The sequence below is a fragment of the Oncorhynchus clarkii genome, chromosome 33, assembly GCF_045791955.1.
Source record: "Oncorhynchus clarkii lewisi isolate Uvic-CL-2024 chromosome 33, UVic_Ocla_1.0, whole genome shotgun sequence".
Classification (NCBI taxonomy): Eukaryota; Metazoa; Chordata; class Actinopteri; order Salmoniformes; family Salmonidae; genus Oncorhynchus; species Oncorhynchus clarkii.
Window position 1 is genome coordinate 19,763,582 of NC_092179.1, and position 23,978 is coordinate 19,787,559.

The 23,978-nt window shown below is 47.0% G+C and overlaps 1 protein-coding gene across 1 annotated transcript in view; it reads right to left on the minus strand.

The window, feature by feature from the left end:
* Positions 1 to 23,978, minus strand: part of LOC139392774 (liprin-alpha-2-like) — a 235,585-nt gene that overhangs the window by 53,350 nt on the left and 158,257 nt on the right. Inside the window, 8 exon segments of the mRNA XM_071141021.1 lie at positions 369 to 466; positions 824 to 886; positions 994 to 1,125; positions 1,405 to 1,488; positions 4,229 to 4,363; positions 10,216 to 10,362; positions 11,066 to 11,299; positions 17,218 to 17,328. Of these exon segments, the coding sequence (XP_070997122.1) occupies positions 369 to 466; positions 824 to 886; positions 994 to 1,125; positions 1,405 to 1,488; positions 4,229 to 4,363; positions 10,216 to 10,362; positions 11,066 to 11,299; positions 17,218 to 17,328 (1,004 nt within the window).

Consider the following 23,978-nt stretch of genomic DNA (forward strand, 5'->3'; position numbering starts at 1 on the left):
AAGCCATGATCCCTTGTGTGCCATGTGTGCCAATGGGCAAGACAAAGGATAAAGTGCATTGGAACAGGATATGGTAGTAGGTGCCAGAGGCACTGGTTTGTGTCAAGAACTGCAACCGTGCTGGGTTTTTCACGCTCAACAGTTTCCCGTGTGTATCAAGAATGATCCACCACCCAAAGGACATCCAGCCAACCTGACACAACTGTAAACACCTTGTAGATACCATGCCCCGACAAATTGAGGGCAAAGGGGGGGGGGGGGTGCAACTCAATATTAGGAAGGTGTTCATAATGTTTTGTACACTCAGTGCATATGCACACACACATGCACGCACACACACACACACACACACAGTCCTACAAACTCACCCATACCGTGACAGAGTGGGTTCTGTGAGTGAGCCTGTTCTCAGTCGGAACTGGTCCAACTCTGATCTCAGCTTGTCTATCTCATCTGCCAGATGAGTCTGGAGGGAAGCCAGGAAACAAGGACAACATGAGGTGTACAGAAAACCTTGTGAAGTTTCTTATTCATTACTGTAAAACCCTGGATTTCAATTTCAACCTCCACAACATGATTGGACAGCACTTGCTCGTCAGTTCTCGTACTCTGCCTGGTTATGGATTTCTATCTCACTATCTGAACCGAGAGCAACGGTTTCTTGTGAATATTCAATGGAGAAGATGATAACAAATTAAACCCAAAGTCCAACACCCAGATCCTTATTTACCTATTAAAAAGCACTTTATTAAACCAACCTCGAGTAAAATTAAAAACTGAGGGAGAGAAAAACGGAATCATTTCTGATCCGGGGGGGACGTACTTTTTCATGGATTGAATCCTCGTACTGTTTTCTGTAGCCTTCCGAGTCTTGTATTAAAACGTTCTGAAATGGAAAGAGAAGTATTCCAGTCAATCTATGGCCATTTCCTCAAATTCATCTGAAATAAAACTTTATGACATATTGGTATTGATGTGGTCTCCATGTTTAACCTTCTCTTCCAGAGCAGCCATCCTCTCTTTCAGGTGGAGCTGAAGACGTTCGTTGGACTCTGTGAGAAGTCTGTCCACCGTGTCCGACAGGCGCTTGTTGTGTTCCTCGTTCATCTTTTCTCTCTGCCGAGCCTGAGGGGGACAAAAAATACAAAGTGTGTGACTTTCAAAAGCAGAATGTAGCAGCATGTAGCTTAATCTAGCATACTAGCCTTATGGCAGCTAGTATGCTAGGCTGCCCATGGTCAGTGAATAGGTGGAATGTAGCATCATGTAGCATAACCTAGCCTAGCATACTAGCCTTATGGCAGCTAGCACGCTAGGCTGCCCATGGTCAGCACACAGGCGGCATTGCATCATGTAGCATAACCTAGCCTAGCATGTTAGCATAGTCCCCCGGGGATGACTCACTCTGAGCAGCTCTTGGTGCTTCTCCTCCAGCTGGCCCTCCAGGTGCCTCATGCGTTCCTCAATGCTGCCGTGGCGCTCCTCCGCCTGCAGGGGCCACCACAGAGACAGGGGTGGGGGGGAAAGAAAGGGGGGCAGGGGGCACAATGACCCGCCAGTTTAGCAGCCATGGAGGGCAACACAGGCACATAATGCAGGGGCAACAAGACAAGACAGAGCCAAAAGCCTCTACTCCTCCAGTCTCAGATGGAACAGATAGATCACCAAAGCACAGGTAGAGAGAGGGGTGAGAGAAGGGCCAGGTCACAAGCAGTTGCTGCAGCAGTTAAGTCTACTAGCAATGAGCCCAGCCAGTGACATGCAGCTATCCCCACAGTTTCAACCCTGCCTACGGAAAAACAAATATCCCCCACAAGCAATCCCAGTACAATGACTCGCGACAACAAAAAGAAAGAAAACCAGCATGGATTTTTTTTCAAATGTAGTCTAGTATTTAGCGACAGTACTGTGGCACCCTGTGAGACTACCTTCCTAAGAATGGAGTTCATGTCTTGGAGTTTAGCTTCCATAACAAACTGATAATCATCAGGAGAGGAGGCGGAGCTCGAGTCAGACTATGGGGCAGCAGGAGAGGAGAGGAACATATCACAGGGTCAGAGGTGATCACATGCATAGCCTGCACATACAGTACTAACACATAACAAACAACACAGTATTGAAAAGACACTCCGGAATATTCTACATGTATGATGATAATCAGTGGGGCAAAAAAGTATTTAGTCAGGCACCAATTGTGCAAATTCTCCCACTTAAAAAGATGAGAGAGGCCTGTAATTTTCATCATAGGTACACTTCAACTATGACAGACAAAATGAGAAAAAAAATCCAGAAAATCACATTGTAGGATTTTTTATGAATTTATTTGCAAATTATGGTGAAAAACAAGTATTTGGTGAATAACAAAAGTTTATCTCAATACTTTGTTATATACCCTTTGTTGGCAATGAGGTCAAACGTTTTCTGTAAGTCTTCTCAAGGTTTTCACACAGTGTTGCTGGTATTTTGGCCCATTCCTCCATGCAGATCTCCTCTAGAGCAGTGATGTTTTGGGGCTGTTGCAGGGCAACACGGACCTTCAACTCCCTCCAAAGATTTTCTATGGGGTTGAGATCTGGAGACTGGCTAGGCCACTCCAGGACCTTGAAATGCTTCTTACGAAGCCACTCCGTTGCCCGGGCGGTGTGTTTGGGATCATTGTCATGCTGAAAGACCCAGCCTCGTTTCATCTTCAATGCCCTTGCTGATGGAAGGAGGTTTTCACTCAAAATCTCACGATACATGGCCCCATTCATTCTTTCCTTTACAAGGATCAGTCGTCCTGGACCCTTTGCAGAAAAACAGCTCCAAAGCATGATGTTTCCACCCCCATGCTTCACAGTAGGTATGGTGTTCTTTGGATGCAACTCAGCATTCTTTGTCCTCCAAACACGACGAGTTGAGGTTTTACAAAAAAGTTATATTTTGGTTTCATCTGATCATATGACATTCTCCCAATCTTCTTCTGGATCATCCAAATGCTCTCTACCAAACTTCAGACGGGCCTGGACATGTACTGGCTTAAGCAGGGGGACACGTCTGGCACTGCAGGATTTGAGTCCCTGGCGGCGTAGTGTGTTACTGATGGTAGACTTTGGTCCCAGCTCTCTGCAGGTCATTCACTAGGTCCCCCCGTGTGGTTCTGGGTGAGATCTTGCGTAGAGCCCCAGATCGAGGGAGATTATCAGTGGTCTTGTATGTCTTCCATTTGCCAATAATTGCTCCCACAGTTGATTTCTTCAAACCAAGCTGCTTACCTATTGCAGATTCAGTCTTCCCAGCCTGGTGCAGGTCTACAATTTTGTTTCTGGTGTCCTTTGACAGCTCTTTTGTCTTGGCCATAGTGGAGTTTGGAGTGTGACTGTTTGAGGTTGTGGACAGGTGTCTTTTATACTGATAACAAGTTCAAACAGGTGCCATTAATACAGGTAACGAGTGGAGGACAGAGGAGCCTCTTAAAGAAGAAGTTACAGGTCTGTGAGAGCCAGAAATCTTGCTTGTTTGTAGGTGACCAAATACTTATTTTCCACCATAATTTGCAAATAAATTCATAAAAAATCCTACAATGTGATTTTCTGGATTTTTTTCCCTCATTTTGTCTGTCATAGTTGAAGTGTACCTATGATGAAAATTACAGGCCTCTCTCATCTTTTTAAGTGGGAGAACTTGCACAATTGGTGGCTGACTAAATACTTTTTTGCCCCACTGTACATAAGCAGTGTTGAAATGACCTCTCCTAGAATATGATGGAGCGGCTAAAGTAACTGTCCAGTGACAATCTCACTTCTAAAAGTTCATATTCTGTTAACTCATACCCAAATCATTTTGCTGACTCATCTTATACTCATATTTGTGGCCAAAGCATTAATTGGAAAAGAACACATAAAAGACCCCACCTCTGTTTAAAAAATGCTTGCTATTTCCTCCTGGAGGATGAGCTGGCCAATCAGCGGTCTACTTGCATGAATATTTTATATGATCGGTACACGCCCACACCATTCGGTTGTTGCGGTATGCCCACAACATTCCAACACAGAAAATATGCTTTTTAACATAATTCATTTAAATTTCAAAAAATTGGGAAGGAAACTATTTCACTCATATTGTATTTCATTTTAGGTCATAATTCATAGAAATCTGGAAGCACTGGAGTTACTTTAATGATGGGAGCAACGTGTGCTGCGTCTGTGTTTATGTGTGTGTGACTGTGTGTGTGTGTGTGTCCTCTCACCTTGGTGAGTGCTGCTATCCTCTGGGCCAGTTCAGCCTCCACCTCTGGCAGGGTCTCAGCCTTTCTCATGGTCTGCTGCAGCTTCTGCTCTGCTATCTCCAAACGCTCCAGCAGCTGCCTGTTCTTATCCTCCATCTGCACACACACACACACACACACACACACACACACACACACACACACACACACGCAATGCATGCACAGGGAAACACACACACAGAGGAAAACATTGTGACTTATGACCTCGTCCCATATCACACATGGAGTTCCACTCAATGCCAATCTCAAGAGCATTATCTGAGTATTTCTGGACAAACTAAGTCACATGTAATACATATAGAACAGAATACAGTATACATACCACAGCGACGTGAGTAAAACATTTAAATGTGTTAACCCTCCCCGGCCGTGTCATCAGAGCATGCGCAGACCAGCTGGCTGGTGTGTTTACGGACATATTCAATCAATCCTTATCCCAGTCTGCTGTTCCCACATGCTTCAAGAGGGCCACCATTGTTCCTGTTCCCAAGAAAGCTAAGGTAACTGAGCTAAACGACTACCGCCCCGTAGCACTCACTTCCATCATCATGAAGTGCTTTGAGAGACGAGTCAAGGATCATATCACCTCTATCCTACCTGACACCCTAGACCCACTCCAATTTGCTTACCGCCCCAATAGGTCGACAGACGACGCAATCGCAACCACACTGCACACTGCCCTAACCCATCTGGACAAGAGGAATACCTATGTATGAATGCTGTTCATCAACTACAGCTCAGCATTTAACACCATTAGTACCGTCCAAACTCGTCATTAAGCTCAAGACCATGGGTCTCGACCCCACCCTGTGCAACTGGGTACTGGACTTCCTGACGGGCCGACCCCAGGTGGTGAGGGTAGGTAACAACATCTCCACCCCACTGATCCTCAACACTGGGGCCCCACAAGGGTGCTTTCTCAGCCCTCTCCTGTACTCCCTGTTCAACCATGGCTGCATGACCATGCACGCCTCCATCTCAATCATCAAGTTTGCAGACGACACTACAGTGGTAGGCTTGATTATCAACAACGACGAGACGGCATACAGGGAGGAGGTGAGGGCCCTCTGAGTGTGGTGTCAGGAAAATAGCCTCACACTCAACGTCAACAAAACAAAGGAGATGATTGTGGACTTCAGGAAACAGCAGAGAGAGCTTATTCATTCATTCCTTTGTTGTTGTTGTTCCTTTGTTGTTGTGGAATTGTTAGATTACTTGTTAGATATTACTGCATGGTCGGAACTAGAAGCACAAGCCTTTCGCTACACTCGCATTAACATCTGCTAAACATATGTATGTGACCAATACATTTTGATTTGATTTGCTGTATGTATACACTAAAGTCATTCTATATCAGAACCACAGACAACCTTCCACTACATAGAGTATACATTAGTGATGTAATGATTCACCGATAGACATTTGATTAGGGGACCGATGTCTAAGATACAAGTGCATTGTTCCGCGGACCCTAAACTGATCCAAACGCAGGATGGATCGGTCAGAAAATGTATTCAAACGTTACGTATCACTGGTTCACTAAAATGTTTTGCTTATATTACATTCTATCTTCTGAAAATACCTCTCATCTTTAGCGACAGCTGATGTGTCCTCTCCTTCAGTGTCCAACTGCATGTAACTGTGTTGACAGTCATTGATCTACAAGTCATTTTGCACGCTGAACAACACCGGGCAATATCAGTAGCCTATAGTCAAACTGCGCACCGTTCCCAGTTTCGCAAACTGACCAACACGAGGTCACTGTTCCTGATCTTGCACATCTACGGGCACCTTCAGCATTCAAATGCTAAAATAGCTTGCGTGATATTAGGATTTATTAATTGAATGACAGCCTCTCATTTGCTAGGTTATTGCTATCTATGCGCTGTTGGAAATGGCATTTTACTGGAATAAAACTCATCTGACTATACCTGCTGAACGGGTTTTACAATGTATTGTACGGCAAAGGTTTTGGTAGTTCTGTTTTAAACATTCAGTGCATATGTTTTTTATTTTTATATACAGGTAAAAAGTTGATAATTTCATAACGAGGACAGAAATCCCTTTGTGAGGCTCACTGCACGGCGGAAGCAAGAGGAGAAGATTAATCTCACTCCGTAAAAAACACCATTCGATTTGGAGATGGGGGTGAAATCCAAAATTGTGCTGTATATTCATTGCCCATGTCATAGGTTATTTGTAAACGATACATATTGATACATTACTAGATCAAACACAATCTGCAAAAATGACAAGTGGGTGATGGTGATTTCACAACCAAAGTGGGGGGGACAAAAAACATTGCCACCACTAATCTGATAGTGGGGTGGCTCAGCTCAGGTGCCTTACATTGTACATAGTACATACACCATAGACATACATCATTTACAAACAAACACACGTCAGAATAGACAGATTCAGCTCAGAGAGGCCCAGCTCATGAGCTCCATCAGCAGCAGATATTGAATGTCAAAATGAATGTGTTTATGCAACAAATGTTTCTGCAGCTAATCGTATCGCATCAAATCGCATCGATTCGTTTTCTACTCAAACTGAATGCACCGAATCGTTTCAAACTTAAATGTATCGTTCCTATATCGTATTGGAGCCCTTATATCTAGATAGGTATCGAATCGTCTTGAAAGAGATAGATGCACACCCCTAGTAGACATCATTTAAGGTACAGCAGTAGAGACAAAGTTAAACCTCTGTTTCCCTATGTCCGAGTCAATCTGCCTCCTGGTTCTGCTCAGTTTCAGGCTGTTCCATTTTCAGAGACTATTTGGCAGCTGTCCCATACCCAGTAATTAGACATGAGTGGGCTAGGGTCCGTGGGGGGCCTGGAGGAGCCAGACCAGGGCTCTCTGTGTGTCTCTCTGCTATACTGTGTATTTACTACTACTGTATATATACACAGGCCCAGCACTCTACTGGCTTTGGGGGAAAAAAACTACTCCCTGCATCCTCTCTCTCCATCCTTTCTTTAATCTCTCTGTCCCCTCTTCGTCCCTACTGAGTAACTCATCATCAAAAGTCAGTGCCTAGGCACTGGGGCAGGGCAGGAGGTTCCGGACAGTGGACCGTCACGGGAGGTTCCGGACCGTGGACCGTCGCGTGAGGTTCCGGACCGTGGACTGTCGCGGGAGGTTCCGAACCGTCACGGGAGGTTCCGGACCGTGTACCGTCGCGGGAGGTTCCGGACCGTGGACCGTCGCGGGAGGTTCCGGACCGTGGACCGTCGCAGGAGGTTCCGGACCGTGGACCGTCGCAGGAGGTTCCGGACTGGGAACCGTCGCCGGAAGCTCTGGACTGTGAACCGTCGCCGGAAGCTCTGGACTGTGAACCGTCGCCGGAAGCTCTGGACTGTGAACCATCGCCGGAAGCTCTGGACTGGGAACCGTCGCCGGAAGCTCTGGACTGGGAACTGTCGCCGGAAGCTCTGGACTGTGAACCGTCGCCGGAAGCTCTGGACTGGGACCCGTTGCCGGAAGCTCTGGACTGGGAACCGTCGCCGGAAGCTCTGGACTGTAAGTGCGCACTGGAGGCCTAGTGCGTGGAGCTTGTACAGGTAGCACCGGACTGGTGACACGCACTTCAAGGAGAGTGCGGGGAGCCGGCACAGGTTGCACCGGACTGGGGAGGCGCACTAGAGGCCTGATGCGTGGAGCTGGCACAGGTTGCACCGGACTGGTGACACTCTCTTCAGGGCGAGTGTGAGGAGGAGGTACAGGACGTATCGGACTGGGAACACGCACTTCAGGGCGAGTGCGAGGAGGAGACACAGGACGTACCGGACTGGGGAGACGCACTGGAGGCCAGAACCGTGGAGTCGGCCCAGGTTGCACCAGACTGCTAACCGGATCCTCTGGTCGGATGTTGAGCAGAACACACTTGCACAACATCTCTCATCTCTCTCTCTCCCAACCTCCCCATTGCCTCCCTGACGGTCTCTGGCTCTTCAGGGCGAGTGCAGGGAGCAGACACATGACGTGCCGGGCTGGTGAGGTGCACTGGAGAACTGATGCGTAGAGCCGCAACAGATGGCACCGGACTGATGCCCCAATCTTTTGCTCGCCTGCGCTGCAGCCTACTCTTCACCAACATCATTATCCGATATCCCTCTTCACACTGCTCCATCAACTCCCAGGCGGGCTCTGGCTCTCTCCTTGGGTCGACCGACCACCTCTCTATCGCCTGCTCCATGTGCTCTGGCTCTTCCCGCTTCTCAGCCGGCCACCCCCTGTGCCCCCTCCCCAAAAAATATTGGGGTTGTTCTTGGGCTTTCTGTGGCCGCGAACCCTGGCGTCGTCGCTGTCCTCCGTTATTACCTTCTGTCTGCCGCCAAGGAAGGGTTTCGCATCCACCCATCACTTCTTCCCATGTCCAAAACTCCTTTACCTCGTGGATACGCTGCTTGGTCCTCTTTTGGTGGGATATTCTGTCACGGTTGTCATAAGAACTGGACCAAGGCGCAGCGTACGTAGTTCCACATCTTTAATATAAAATGAAACTTAAGCAACACAAAACAATAAACGAACAACAAAATGTGACTACGTGGTGCACATGCACAAACACAAAATAATATCCCACAAACACAGGTGGGAAAAAAATAGCTACTTAAATATAATCCCCAATTAGAGACAACAATTACCAGCTGCCTCTAATTGGGAATCATACAAATCACCAACATAGAAAATAAAAACTAGAACACAACGTGGAAATAATAAACTAGAATACCCTCTAGTCACGCCCTGACCTACTACACCACAGAGAAACAATGGCTCTCTATGGTCAGGGTGTGACAGGCTGATGTAAAAAGGGCCTTATAAATACATTTGATTGACTGATTGATTGATTGGGTATATCAGACCGTATATCACGGGTATGAGAAAACATTAACTTTTACTGCTTTAACTACGTTGGTAACCAGTTTATAATAGCAATAAAGCATCTCAGGGGTTTGTGATATATGGCCAATATACCACGGCTAAGGGTTGTATCCAGGCACTTCGCGTTGCGATGTACATAAGAACAGCCCTTAGCCCTGCTATATTGGCCATATTCCACACCTCCTCAGGACTTATTGCTTAAATGTGCACAGAGTACTTTCTGTCTAGCAATGCGGATTCATGTGCGTGTGTGTATATGTGTGTGTTCTCTATAGCTTGGCTATTTTTTTAAATGAAAATCCATCTGCCTTGAGCTCAGCTGTTGGTGCTGTATCTGTGATTGCTCCCCCTCCTTAATCATAACATTATTCACAATACCAAATAACTCAGGCACAGAAACCATGCACATCCACCCACACAGCATCTTCAAGTAGCTACAATAAAAACCCTGACCCATACGCAAACAACTCAGCCGGAGTTAAACACAATGTCAAGATGTCCTCTCGTTTCAGAATGTTCTAAACTCGTATTAATCAAAGACGAGAGTTATCCTTGATCCACTACTGGCAACGGACGTTGTGTTATTCTCCAGATCGCAGGGGATTTCAGCAAATATGTATGCTATTGTAACTACGGTACTCCCTTAATGTAGAGAACGATCAGCCTCCTGAGCCCTTGGAGATCTCCTTTAAACCAGAGACGCCAGATGGGATTGAGTTTTGTTAAACCAGAGACGCCAGATGAAATGGAGTTTTATTAAACCAGAGACGCCAGATGGATGTACGTTTTGTTAAACCAGACACCAGATGGAATTGAGTTTTGCCTTAACATGTACTAAAGGGCATAGTTTTTCTAGGTGGGTGGAACCCACAGTGGGGACACTTCTGATTCCTTCTGGGTTGAGACCCTAAAACTAAAGGTTTAAAGTGGGTCAGTGGGGACCACAGCTGTAGGTTAAAGTATCCCTCAGATGCTGATCTTAGTTCAGTTTTGTATCCTCCCCAGCTCCCCCACTACTCTAATGGTTAAAGTTAGGATTGGTGGAAGAGGGTAAGTGACCTGTCTGAGGAAGGCTTCCTTATTGGCCAGCTCATTCTCCAGTTTGTCACTGATGTCGTGCAGGGAGGTGGACTCTCTCTGGGCGCTGAGGTACCGCTTCTCCAGAGTGACGATCCTCTCTTCCATGTCCTCCTTCTGACACATAGCCTGTAGGCACACACACACAGATGTACATGTACAATGCACAGACACAAACAGTTAAGTACATTTCCCTCTCAACAGCACAAACCGTATCTCCCTAAATCTCCTACGGTTAATTTCCTGTATGGAGTCTTAGTGAGTGTGTGTATAGAGGGGAAGGAAATGTCTTCCAGCGTTGTTATGATATAACACTGTTCTCAGACAGTGGTAATTACTTAAGAGGGCTGGGCTGATAAAGGGTCTGAGATCAGTGTACTAGCTGGATCTCACTCCCTGAGCCCAGCCTGCCATCATCATTAGCAACCAATAGCAATCTCAACCAGGGCTAGCCGCTAGCTAGGTGGACCAAGAGCCAAGTCACATTCTGATTCACATCACTGGATAGATATTCAATTTTCCTCCAAATCAGAGGGACCAGTGATTGTGTGACTATAATGGTCTGCCTATAGCACAGGACAGATGAGAAGAGACCATCTCTGAGTACCAATGTGTAGAAAGAAGCCTGGATACATGACTTTTCAGAGAACCATCCAGATTGTCTGAGGCAGTAACTCCTCTCTAAGTCGTCAGAGAGGAGGTTGAGGGAGTGAATGCATACGTCCCTCATGCTTGTCAATGTATGTTCTCAACAACCCTAACTCTCAACTAACTGTGTGTGTGTGTGTGTGTGTCTCTCCTTAGAGAGTGGGTGCATCTCATTTGAATGTACCTCTCTCCTCACCTCTTTGATGTCCCTCTGGTACTTGGTACTCATCTCCTCTGTCTTGATGAGGTCCTTGCGCGCGGTGTCCAGCTCCTGCTCCACCTCGGAGACGCGGGACGACAGGGAGGACATGCGCTCCTTCATCTGGGCCAGCTCATAGTTCTGCTTCTCCAGCAGGTCCTGCAGCTCCACCACCTGGCCCGCCTCATGGGCCGACTCCATGGAGCCGTTGGACAGGCGCTGGAGGACCAGGGGGAGAGGGAATGAGAGAGAATGAGACATTTAACCAGCGGTTTTGACTCTTACTGTATAAACTCCATTTCCATTCAGTCAAATCAGTAGCTAAGTAAAGAATCAAAAATCAAAAATTATGAATTTCTAAATGGATATCAAAATTGCTTTTCAGCTATTTCTGTTTTTTTGTGGATTGATTTAATTGAAATAATGGAATTGACCTTAACCTTGTAATACAGCGCTTTTCTACCAACTCAAGGATGCTTTATGTCAGTTAGGTCCCATGACACAAACTGTTTTAGCTAGCAGAATTGAAATGGATGAGCTGAAACAACATAATTTCCAGTCAAGCCTTCTACAGTGAGTGCTGAAGTACAGGCTGAGAGGGCCTTGAATCAGACTAGATCCCTCTTCAGACCTCTGCATTTCCCGGTGGAGAAAGATAGCTCTAATACATTTAGGAGCTGGAGGTTGTTGGCCCCCTATTCTGGTTTTATTTCAGATGGACACACAGCCAGGGTGACGGAGGCACTATAAAGATTACTCCAGACTGCATTGAGAGATTGGTTTGGCACTTGCATTAGGAATATGATTTGGTTCGACTCTGGGAGGGAGGGAGAGAGAGAGACACACAGAGAGGGACACAGAGAGAGAGACACAGAGAGACAGAGAGAGAGAGAGACACAGAGAGAGAGAGAGAGAGAGAGAGAGACAGACTCACAGAGAGAGAGAGAGACACACAGCGAGATAGAGAGACAGAGAGAGAGAGGGAGGGAGAGAGAGACACAGAGAGAGAGAGAGAGAGAGAGAGAGAGAGAGAGAGAGACAGAGAGAGAGAGAGAGACACACACAGAGAGATAGACAGAGTAGAGAGAGAGAGAGACACAGAGAGAGAGAGAGACAGAGAGCGAGAGAGAGAGAGACACACAGAGAGCGAGAGAGAGAGAGAGAGAGAGACACACCAGAGAGAGAGAGAGAGAGAGAGAGAGACACACACACAGAGAGAGAGAGAGAGAGGGGGGTCCTGGGGCTCTGTTCACAAACACACCCTACAGAGCCCCAGGACAGCAGAACAATTAGACCCAACCAAATCATGAGAAAACAAAAATATAATTACTTGACACATTGGAAAGAATTAACAAAAAAACAGAGCAAACTAGAATGCTATTTGGCCCTACACAGAGAGTACACAGCGGCAGAATACCTGACCACTGTGACTGACCCAAAACTAAGGAAAGCTTTGACTATGTACAGACTCAGTGAGCATAGCCTTGCTATTGAGAAAGGCTGCCGTAGGCAGACATGGCTCTCAAGAGAAGACCGGCTATGTGCACACTGCCCACAAAATGAGGTGGAAACTGAGCTGCACTTCCTAACCTCCTGCCCAATGTATGACCATATTAGAGAGACATATTTCCCTCAGATTACACAGATCCACAAAGAATTCGAAAACAAATCCAATTTTGATAAACTCCCATATCTACTAGGTGAAATTCCACAGTGTGCCATCACAGCAGCAAGATTTGTGACCTGTTGCCACGAGAAAAGGGCAACCAGTGAAGAACACACACCATTGTAAATACAACCCATATTTATGCTTATTTATTTTATCTTGTGTCCTTTACCATTTGTACATTGTTAAAACACTGTATATATATAATATGACATTTGTAATGTCTTTATTGTTTTGAAACTTCTGTATGTGTAATGTTTACTGTTATTTTTTATTGTTTATTTCACTTTATATACAGTGCCTTGCGAAAGTATTCGGCCCCCTTGAACTTTGCGACCTTTTGCCACATTTCAGGCTTCAAACATAAAGATATAAAACTGTATTTTTTTTGTGAAGAATCAACAACAAGTGGGACACAATCATGAAGTGGAATGACATTTATTGGATATTTCAAACTTTTTTAACAAATCAAAAAATGAAAAATTGGGCGTGCAAAATTATTCAGCCCCTTTACTTTCAGTGCAGCAAACTCTCTCCAGAAGTTCAGTGAGGATCTCTGAATGATCCAATGTTGACCTAAATGACTAATGATGATAAATACAATCCACCTGTGTGTAATCAAGTCTCCGTATAAATGCACCTGCACTGTGATAGTCTCAGAGGTCCGTCAAAAGCGCAGAGAGCATCATGAAGAACAAGGAACACACCAGGCAGGTCCGAGATACTGTTGTGAAGAAGTTTAAAGCCGGATTTGGATACAAAAAGATTTCCCAAGCTTTAAACATCCCAAGGAGCACTGTGCAAGCGATAATATTGAAATGGAAGGAGTATCAGACCACTGCAAATCTACCAAGACCTGGCCGTCCCTCTAAACTTTCAGCTCATACAAGGAGAAGACTGATCAGAGATGCAGCCAAGAGGCCCATGATCACTCTGGATGAACTGCAGAGATCTACAGCTGAGGTGGGAGACTCTGTCCATAGGACAACAATCAGTCGTATATTGCACAAATCTGGCCTTTATGGAAGAGTGGCAAGAAGAAAGCCATTTCTTAAAGATATCCATAAAAAGTGTTGTTTAAAGTTTGCCACAAGCCACCTGGGAGACACACCAAACATGTGGAAGAAGGTGCTCTGGTCAGATGAAACCAAAATTGAACTTTTTGGCAACAATGCAAAACGTTATGTTTGGCGTAAAAGCAACACAGCTGAACACACCATACCCATTGTCAAACATGGTGGTGGCAGCATCATGGTTTGGGCCTGCTTTTCTTCAGCAGGGACAGGGAAGATGGTTAAAATTGATGGGAAGATGGATGGAGCCAAATACAGTACCATTCTGGAAGAAAACCTGATGGAGTCTGCAAAAGACCTGAGACTGGGACGGAGATTTGTCTTCCAACAAGACAATGATCCAAAACATAAAGCAAAATCTACAATGGAATGGTTCAATAATAAACATATCCAGGTGTTAGAATGGCCAAGTCAAAGTCCAGACCTGAATCCAATCGAGAATCTGTGGAAAGAACTGAAAACTGCTGTTCACAAATGTCTCCATCCAACCTCACTGAGCTTGAGCTGTTTTGCAAGGAGGAATGGGAAAAAAATTCAGTCTCTCGATGTGCAAAACTGATAGAGACTTACCCCAAGCGACTTACAGCTGTAATCGCAGCAAAAGGTGGCGCTACAAAGTATTAACTTAAGGGGGCTGAATAATTTTGCACGCCCAATTTTTCAGTTTTTCATTTGTTAAAAAAGTTTGAAATATCCAATAAATGTCGTTCCACTTCATGATTGTGTCCCACTTGTTGTTGATTCTTCACAAAAAAATACAGTTTTATATCTTTATGTTTGAAGCCTGAAATGTGGCAAAAGGTCGCAAAGTTCAAGGGGGCCGAATACTTTCGCAAGGCACTGTATTCACTTTATATATTATCTACCTCACTTGCTTTGGCAATGTTAACACATGTTTCCCATGCCAATAAAGCCCTTGAATTGAATTGAGAGAGACACAGAGAGCGAGAGAGAGAGACACAGAGCGAGAGAGAGACACAGAGAGGGAGAGAGACACACAGAGAGAGAGTGAGAGAGAGAGAGAGAGAGAGAGAGAGAGAGAGATAGAGAGAGAGAGACAGACAGAGAGAGACACAGAGTAAGAGAGAGAGATAGAGAGACACGGAGAGAGAGACACAGAGATAGGGGGAGTTATGTTTTCTCCCTCTCTCTTTCTGTCTGTCTCTCCTCTCCCTTCTCTCTTTATTCTACACCCCCCTCTCTCTCCCTCCTCTACCCATCCTCATGTATCAGGGCCAGCTGCCCATCCATACCCATCCATCTGGCCATACAGCCCTAATTGAGCCTCTCTCCCTACTGCCTGTGATCAATGATTCACTGTGTAAGGCAACAGGCCCCGTTAAATCAGCCCACTGGTTTTAATACCAACACAACAGTCTACTCTCATAATGGACAAACCTTGGGATTTATCTTAGCTTGGCTTTTAGTGCAGGCTGGTTTGAGCTTTTCCCAGAGATAACAAGCCGGTTCTCGAAAGAAAAACTTCATTGCGGCGCGTCTGAGAGTATACTCGTAAAGCCTGCAGGGAAGTTATCCAGTTGGGGACGTGGTGGACTTGACACTCGTAACAATGCCTTTAGGAGGGATTGACATGGAGTTAAACATTGTTTCTCCATCGAGGCAGATTGATCTGGTAGGGAACAAGCTACTGTGAACCGTTTCCTTTTGCTAAATTAGACCCGTGTCATACGTCTAGCTGTCTATATATCACAGCAACTTCACAGCGCTGCTAAAATAGACCCGTGTCATACGTCTAGGTGTCTATATATCACAGCAACTTCACAGCGCTGCTAAAATAGACCCGTTTCATACGTCTAGCTGTCTATATATCACAGCAACTTCACAGCGCTGCTAAAATAGACCCGTGTCATACGTCTAGCTGTCTATATATCACAGCAACTTCACAGCGCTGCTAAAATAGACCCGTTTCATACGTCTAGCTGTCTATATATCACAGCAACTTCACAGCGCTGCTAAAATAGACCCGTGTCATACGTCTAGCTGTCTATATATCACAGCAACTTCACAGCGCTGCTAAATTTCATGTCAGTAGCTTGGGCATGTCAGTAAAAGCTAGCCTAACTTAGCAATTTCAAAAGATAAAGATAAAACCTAACTGTAAAAGATTACCGCTATGGTTAAATCTTCTTGGTCTTAGTATTCAACAGGAAATAGTCTGAGTTTCGATCACTATATAATATTGAGGCCTTGATGGTTAGAAGTGCAGAGAGTGAAGGGAAAGGCCATGGCTGCCTGACTGCACTAGCAGGCTCGTCAGGTAAAGCTAGCTCTATGCCCCGCGTCATGATGTGACCTGTTGGTTCATTCCGGCGCCACACGTGCACACACAGCCCTCCACCTGTCACACGGTGTGTGTTCACTCTACTCCAACACCCTTCTACCCAGGAGCAGTGAGACAGAGAGGAGGGCTCTGCCCCGCCCCCCGGGAGGAAGTAGCCCTGCAGATCATCCGTGTCACTCCCTCTGGATGGAACCTTAACGAGGCTGCCATGACTACCTCTTCAAACCTCAGCATGGTGACAGTGAGTGACTCCCCTCTCACTAACCCCAAGGAGGGTGTGTGTGACGGGGAGTTTCAACCTTCCAACCACCCTCATCCCCACCCCCCTACTCTGCAGAATGACAGGCCACAGACAGCTGTCGCCACAGACAGCTGTACACTCCTGACAACGCGTCCCCATCACGAGGTGCAGCTCATCCACGAGCCTAGAGATTCAGCTCACATCCAAACCATGAGACGAGAGCTAGAATTGAATTGTCATTGATGTCTCTGTTTGTTGTTCTGCAGTAGCAGCCTTTGTGAGACTAAGACACTGTTGATTTCTGCATTCTAAGTGCTGTATTGATATCTGAGAGGATTGGGAAATTCTCTACGCTTTGACTGCTCAAGGTACTGTGCTTCACTCTGGTCTGACTAATCATGGAAGTGTGGATGCATTATGGGACATTTGATCTCAGACCATTGGTATGCAGATGTAGTCAGAAGTTTGGGAGCTCCAGTATAATGGAATCTGGTGGGGTCATACACAGTACACATCACCTGATTGTGGGTGTCCTTCACGCTGCCTAGCTGGCTGCTCAAAGACACTGTGCTGACAGTGAAGGCCTGTATCTATCGAGCTAGTGAAATGATAACATGCTTGATACCACGATGATACTGATAACAGAGACTATGAATGGACAACTGTGTTGAAACAATGAAAATGGTGGTTGAAAAGTATGTATATCCCACACGTTTACTTTGATGTGAAAACTGAAATGTTGAGTGTTAGCCCTGTCAACGTAATGATAGTAACACATGAGATAAATGATAAACAATAAAAAGCTGTGGATATTGACAGAGAAAAAAAAGGACAGTAAACGCAATGGACGCCCACCTTGCTATGTACCTTCTGGCTGGCATCAGTGCCCTCCAGCATGTCCTCTGACCCGTCCCCTGACGCCACCTTCCTCTGGATGTGGGCATTCTGCTCCCGTAAGGCCACAATCTGCAGAGAGGGACACGGGACAGAGATTAATACACAGGTCTAGAATAACAATACACAGTGAGGGACACGGGACAGAGATTAATACACAGGTCTAGAATAACAATACACAGTGAGGGACACGGGACAGAGATTAATACACAGGTCTAGAATAATAATACACAGAGAGGGACACAGGACAGAGATTAATACACAGGTCTAGAATAACACAGCAGAGATCAGCCTAGCTGTCAATCACACATGCAGGCACATGCACAAACGTGCATGCAGGCACAGATATGCACACAATTGTCAGCTCCAGCCAGTCACAGGGCTGTCCTGTCAGTGCCTGAGGGGAATAAAACTGATGCGCAAATGTATTAAGATCAAGGGTTAGGATCTCATTCACTTCCCGAAACACAAACAACCTAAATATTTGCTCAACGACAGCTAACAGCTTATTTCCTACTGTTACAGCTCGTCTGTGTCGAGGTTTCTGGAACATTACGCTGCCAGCTAAGTCATGTTATGTCTAGGTATTAACGTGATCACTATGATTATCTTGTTCCGCGAACCCCTCCTCTCTCTCACCTGAAGAATCTGGTGTTCACTCTTAATCACGTTGCCAGGGGCTACAAACCAGTGACACGACAAGCATAATGAGGCTTTCCCCGACAGGGTCGGCTGATTAGGACTTTCCGAGGGGGAGGAAGGGGGGAAATAGCCGGGTAGAGACACTGTTATAATTGTCCAAATTGTTGGTACTATAACCTATTCTTGGACAACACAAACAGCACGGTATGCATTCCTTTATGGAGCCCCCTCACTTCTAATGCCCTTTTACACCATCGCTAACGACAAGTGACAGCAATGCCAGGGAGACTACATCATGCCTGTAGGGTCAGCCTTCAGAGAAACCTCCCAGACCTTGAAACTAGGAGGAGACAGTCATTGTTTTATGATGTGCTAACCATATATATTTTTTTGCATAACTGTCATGTTTTTTGCGTGTGAAAATATTTGTAGAAAAGCCGTGATCTTACTGTATGACAACTACAGCAGAGAGATGCACCATGTCAGTGTCATAAATACCTGGAGCCTGTCATCCAGTACACAGTCAAATATTAGTCTGCTCACTATCCATTATTATGTAATCATGAGCACAGACATCGCCAGATTTACCATAAAGAACAGACCCAGTTGGGAGACAGACAGGGTATGGTAGTGTGATTAAAATGACAGCATGCCACCATTACCACTGATCACAGGATCTTTTTTAGGCTTTAATCTCAGGATTTCATCTGGATTTAGGAAACAAACCGACCTTGTTTCCCCAATCGGAGATGTCAACATTATGACGCCAATGAGAGAGAGAAGAATCCAGGAAGGATAGTGTAGCCGCCTACGACAGTCATGAATCTACTGTATAATAGTGTATTTTGCTAAACATGGCAATACATCATACTACAGACTGAGGCAGTACTGCAATAGGGCCTTCCAGTCCTGATCAATAAAAGCCACACAGTATATCAGTATTACTGCTATTGGAATGCCATCTGTCTACAATAAATAAGTTAAGCCGGAATATTTGCTGGACACTTCCCATTTGTGGGAATCCCAGATCTATGACTTGGCTGTGTCTGCACCCAGGAGAGACCGACATAATTACATTTCTCAGAAGGAGGCGATGACATCACAATAAAACAACACAGTGAGAGAATCCAATACGGTTGCCAAGTGTTTCAACAACCGCTCCAGTTGAGCTGCGTTCAAGACTTAGAGGGCATTCACTGACACCTCCATCAATAAACAATGATTGATGTGAAAATGCAACACATAACTGCCTCTGACACTGGTCAGAAATAGCCTTAAAGCTATACAACTATAAAACACCACTTTTTACAGCACAGATGGAGGCACTCATTAGACGCAAGTATTACATTATTTTCATTCTAAGAGGGCAAAGGGCAGGGAGGGATTATTCCACAATTACAATGGAGGATTCCCTTTACATTAAGCCTCGACAACATCCCAGCACGGGGTTTGAGATTTCCTCCACAGACAGTGGATTTGCTTGCTGCTGCATATTGCTGCCTCTCCCCCCCCCCCCCCTCTTCATCTCACTCCATTCTTTTAATGAGGGGTACAATTACACCTCCTTATGTTTAGGCCGGAGCATTGGGGTGCGTCTGGCATTTATCATTTACAGAGATCAAACGGTCGGCTCTCGGCATACTCTCACTCACACACACACACACACACACACACACACACACACACACACACACACACACACACACACAGGATAACAAATGATAGACTGAGCCATGCTGCTGTGGCTGCTCTCAAATTAGAAAAATGAGAAGTTTACTGATGAAGCAAATTGAAAGTGACCATCTTTCCCTTTGATGAAGTACTAGTTCATCTCAACTCATCAAAGCCCAGGAGACATCAGAGACACCAGGAGACATCAGAGACACCAGGAGACATCAGAGACACCAGGAGACATCAGAGACACCAGGAGACATCAGAGACACCAGGAGACATCAGAGACACCAGGAGACAGACACCAGGAGACATCAGAGACACCAGGAGACATCAGAGACACCAGGAGACAGACACCAGGAGACATCAGAGACACCAGGAGACATCAGAGACACCAGGAGACAGACACCAGGAGACATCAGAGACACCAGGAGACATCAGAGACACCAGGAGACAGACACCAGGAGACATCAGAGACACCAGGAGACATCAGAGACACCAGGAGACATCAGAGACACCAGGAGACATCAGAGACACCAGGAGACATCAGAGACACCAGGAGACAGACACCAGGAGACATCAGAGACACCAGGAGACATCAGAGACACCAGGAGACATCAGAGACACCAGGAGACAGACACCAGGAGACATCAGAGACACCAGGAGACAGACACCAGGAGACATCAGAGACACCAGGAGACAGACACCAGGAGACATCAGAGACACCAGGAGACATCAGAGACACCAGGAGACAGACACCAGGAGACATCAGAGACAGCAGGAGACAGACACCAGGAGATCAGACACCAGGAGACATCAGAGACACCAGGAGACATCAGAGACACCAGGAGACATCAGAGACACCAGGAGACATCAGAGACACCAGGAGAGACACCAGGAGACATCAGAGACACCAGGAGACATCAGAGACACCAGGAGACAGACACCAGGAGACATCAGAGACACCAGGAGACATCAGAGACACCACGAGACATCAGAGACACCAGGAGACATCAGAGACACCAGGAGACATCGGAGACACCAGAGAGACAGACACACCAGGAGACATCAGAGACACCAGGAGACATCAGAGACACCAGGAGACAGACACCAGGAGACATCAGAGACACCAGGAGACAGACACCAGGAGACATCAGAGACACCAGGAGACAGACACCAGGAGACATCAGAGACACCAGGAGACAGACACCAGGAGACATCAGAGACACCAGGAGACAGACACCAGGAGACATCAGAGACACCAGGAGACATCAGAGACACCAGGAGACAGACACCAGGAGACATCAGAGACACCAGGAGACAGACACCAGGAGACATCAGAGACACCAGGAGACAGACACCAGGAGACATCAGAGACATCAGAGACACCAGGAGACAGACACCAGGAGACATCAGAGACACCAGGAGACATCAGAGACACCAGGAGACAGACACCAGGAGACATCAGAGACACCAGGAGACAGACACCAGGAGACATCAGAGACACCAGGAGACAGACACCAGGAGACATCAGAGACACCAGGAGACATCAGAGACACCAGGAGACATCAGAGACACCAGGAGACAGACACCAGGAGACATCAGAGACACCAGGAGACAGACACCAGGAGACATCAGAGACACCAGGAGACATCAGAGACACCAGGAGACAGACACCAGGAGACATCAGAGACACCAGGAGACACAGACACCAGGAGACATCAGAGACACCAGGAGACAGACACCAGGAGACATCAGAGACACCAGGAGACATCAGAGACACCAGGAGACATCAGAGACACCAGGAGACATCAGAGACACCAGGAGACAGACACCAGGAGACATCAGAGACACCAGGAGACAGACACCAGGAGACATCAGAGACACCAGGAGACAGACACCAGGAGACATCAGAGACATCAGAGACACCAGGAGACAGACACCAGGAGACATCAGAGACATCAGAGACACCAGGAGACAGACACCAGGAGACATCAGAGACACCAGACACCAGGAGACATCAGAGACACCAGGAGACAGACACCAGGAGACATCAGAGACACCAGGAGACAGACACCAGGAGACATCAGAGACACCAGGAGACATCAGAGACACCAGGAGACATCAGAGACACCAGGAGACATCAGAGACACCAGGAGACATCAGAGACACCAGGAGACAGACACCAGGAGACATCAGAGACACCAGGAGACACCAGGAGACAGAGACACCAGGAGACATCAGAGACACCAGGAGACATCAGAGACACCAGGAGACAGACACCAGGAGACATCAGAGACACCAGGAGACACAGGAGACACCAGGAGACATCAGAGACACCAGGAGACATCAGAGACACCAGGAGACAGACACCAGGAGACATCAGAGACACCAGGAGACATCAGAGACACCAGGAGACAGACACCAGGAGACATCAGAGACACCAGGAGACATCAGAGACACCAGGAGACAGACACCAGGAGACATCAGAGACACCAGGAGACATCAGAGACACCAGGAGAGACACCAGGAGACAGACACCAGGAGACATCAGAGACACCAGGAGACATCAGAGACACCAGGAGACAGACACCAGGAGACATCAGAGACACCAGGAGACAGACACCAGGAGACATCAGAGACACAGGAGACAGGAGACATCAGAGACACCAGGAGACATCAGAGACACAGGAGACAGACACCAGGAGACATCAGGAGAGACACCAGGAGACATCAGAGACACCAGGAGACAGACACCAGGAGACATCAGAGACACCAGGAGACAGACACCAGGAGACATCAGAGACACCAGGAGACATCAGAGACACCAGGAGACAGACACCAGGAGACATCAGAGACACCAGGAGACAGACACCAGGAGACATCAGAGACACCAGGAGACAGACACCAGGAGACATCAGAGACACCAGGAGACAGACACCAGGAGACATCAGAGACACCAGGAGACAGACACCAGGAGACATCAGAGACACCAGGAGACATCAGAGACACCAGGAGACAGACACCAGGAGACATCAGAGACACCAGGAGACAGACACCAGGAGACATCAGAGACACCAGGAGACATCAGAGACACCAGGAGACATCAGAGACACCACGAGACAGACACCAGGAGACATCAGAGACACCACGAGACAGACACCAGGAGACATCAGAGACACCACGAGACAGACACCAGGAGACATCAGAGACACCAGGAGACAGACACCAGGAGACATCAGAGACACCAGGAGACAGACACCAGGAGACATCAGAGACACCAGGAGACAGACACCAGGAGACATCAGAGACACCAGGAGACAGACACCAGGAGACATCAGAGACACCAGGAGACAGACACCAGGAGACATCAGAGACACCAGGAGACAGACACCAGGAGACATCAGAGACACCAGGAGACAGACACCAGGAGACATCAGAGACGCCAGGAGACATCAGAGACACCACGAGACAGACACCAGGAGACATCAGAAATACCAGGAGACACCAGAAATACCAGGAGAAACCAGGAGACATCAGAAACACCAGGAGACATCAGAGACACCACGAGACAGACACCAGGAGACATCAGAGACACCACGAGACAGACACCAGGAGACATCAGAGACACCAGGAGACAGACACCAGGAGACATCAGAGACACCAGGAGACAGACACCAGGAGACATCAGAGACGCCAGGAGACATCAGAGACACCACGAGACAGACACCAGGAGACATCAGAAATACCAGGAGACACCAGAAATACCAGGAGAAACCAGGAGACATCAGAAACACCAGGAGACATCAGAGACACCACGAGACAGACACCAGGAGACATCAGAGACACCACGAGACAGACACCAGGAGACATCAGAGACACCAGGAGACAGACACCAGGAGACATCAGAGACACCAGGAGACAGACACCAGGAGACATCAGAGACACCACGAGACAGACACCAGGAGACATCAGAAATACCAGGAGACACCAGAAATACCAGGAGAAACCAGGAGACATCAGAAACACCAGGAGACATCAGAGACACCACGAGACAGACACCAGGAGACATCAGAGACACCACGAGACAGACACCAGGAGACATCAGAGACACCACGAGACAGACACCAGGAGACATCAGAGACACCAGGAGACAGACACCAGGAGACATCAGAGACGCCAGGAGACATCAGAGACACCACGAGACAGACACCAGGAGACATCAGAAATACCAGGAGACACCAGAAATACCAGGAGAAACCAGGAGACATCAGAAACACCAGGAGACATCAGAGACACCACGAGACAGACACCAGGAGACATCAGAGACACCACGAGACAGACACCAGGAGACATCAGAGACACCAGGAGACATCAGAGACACCACGAGACATCAGAGACGCCAGGAG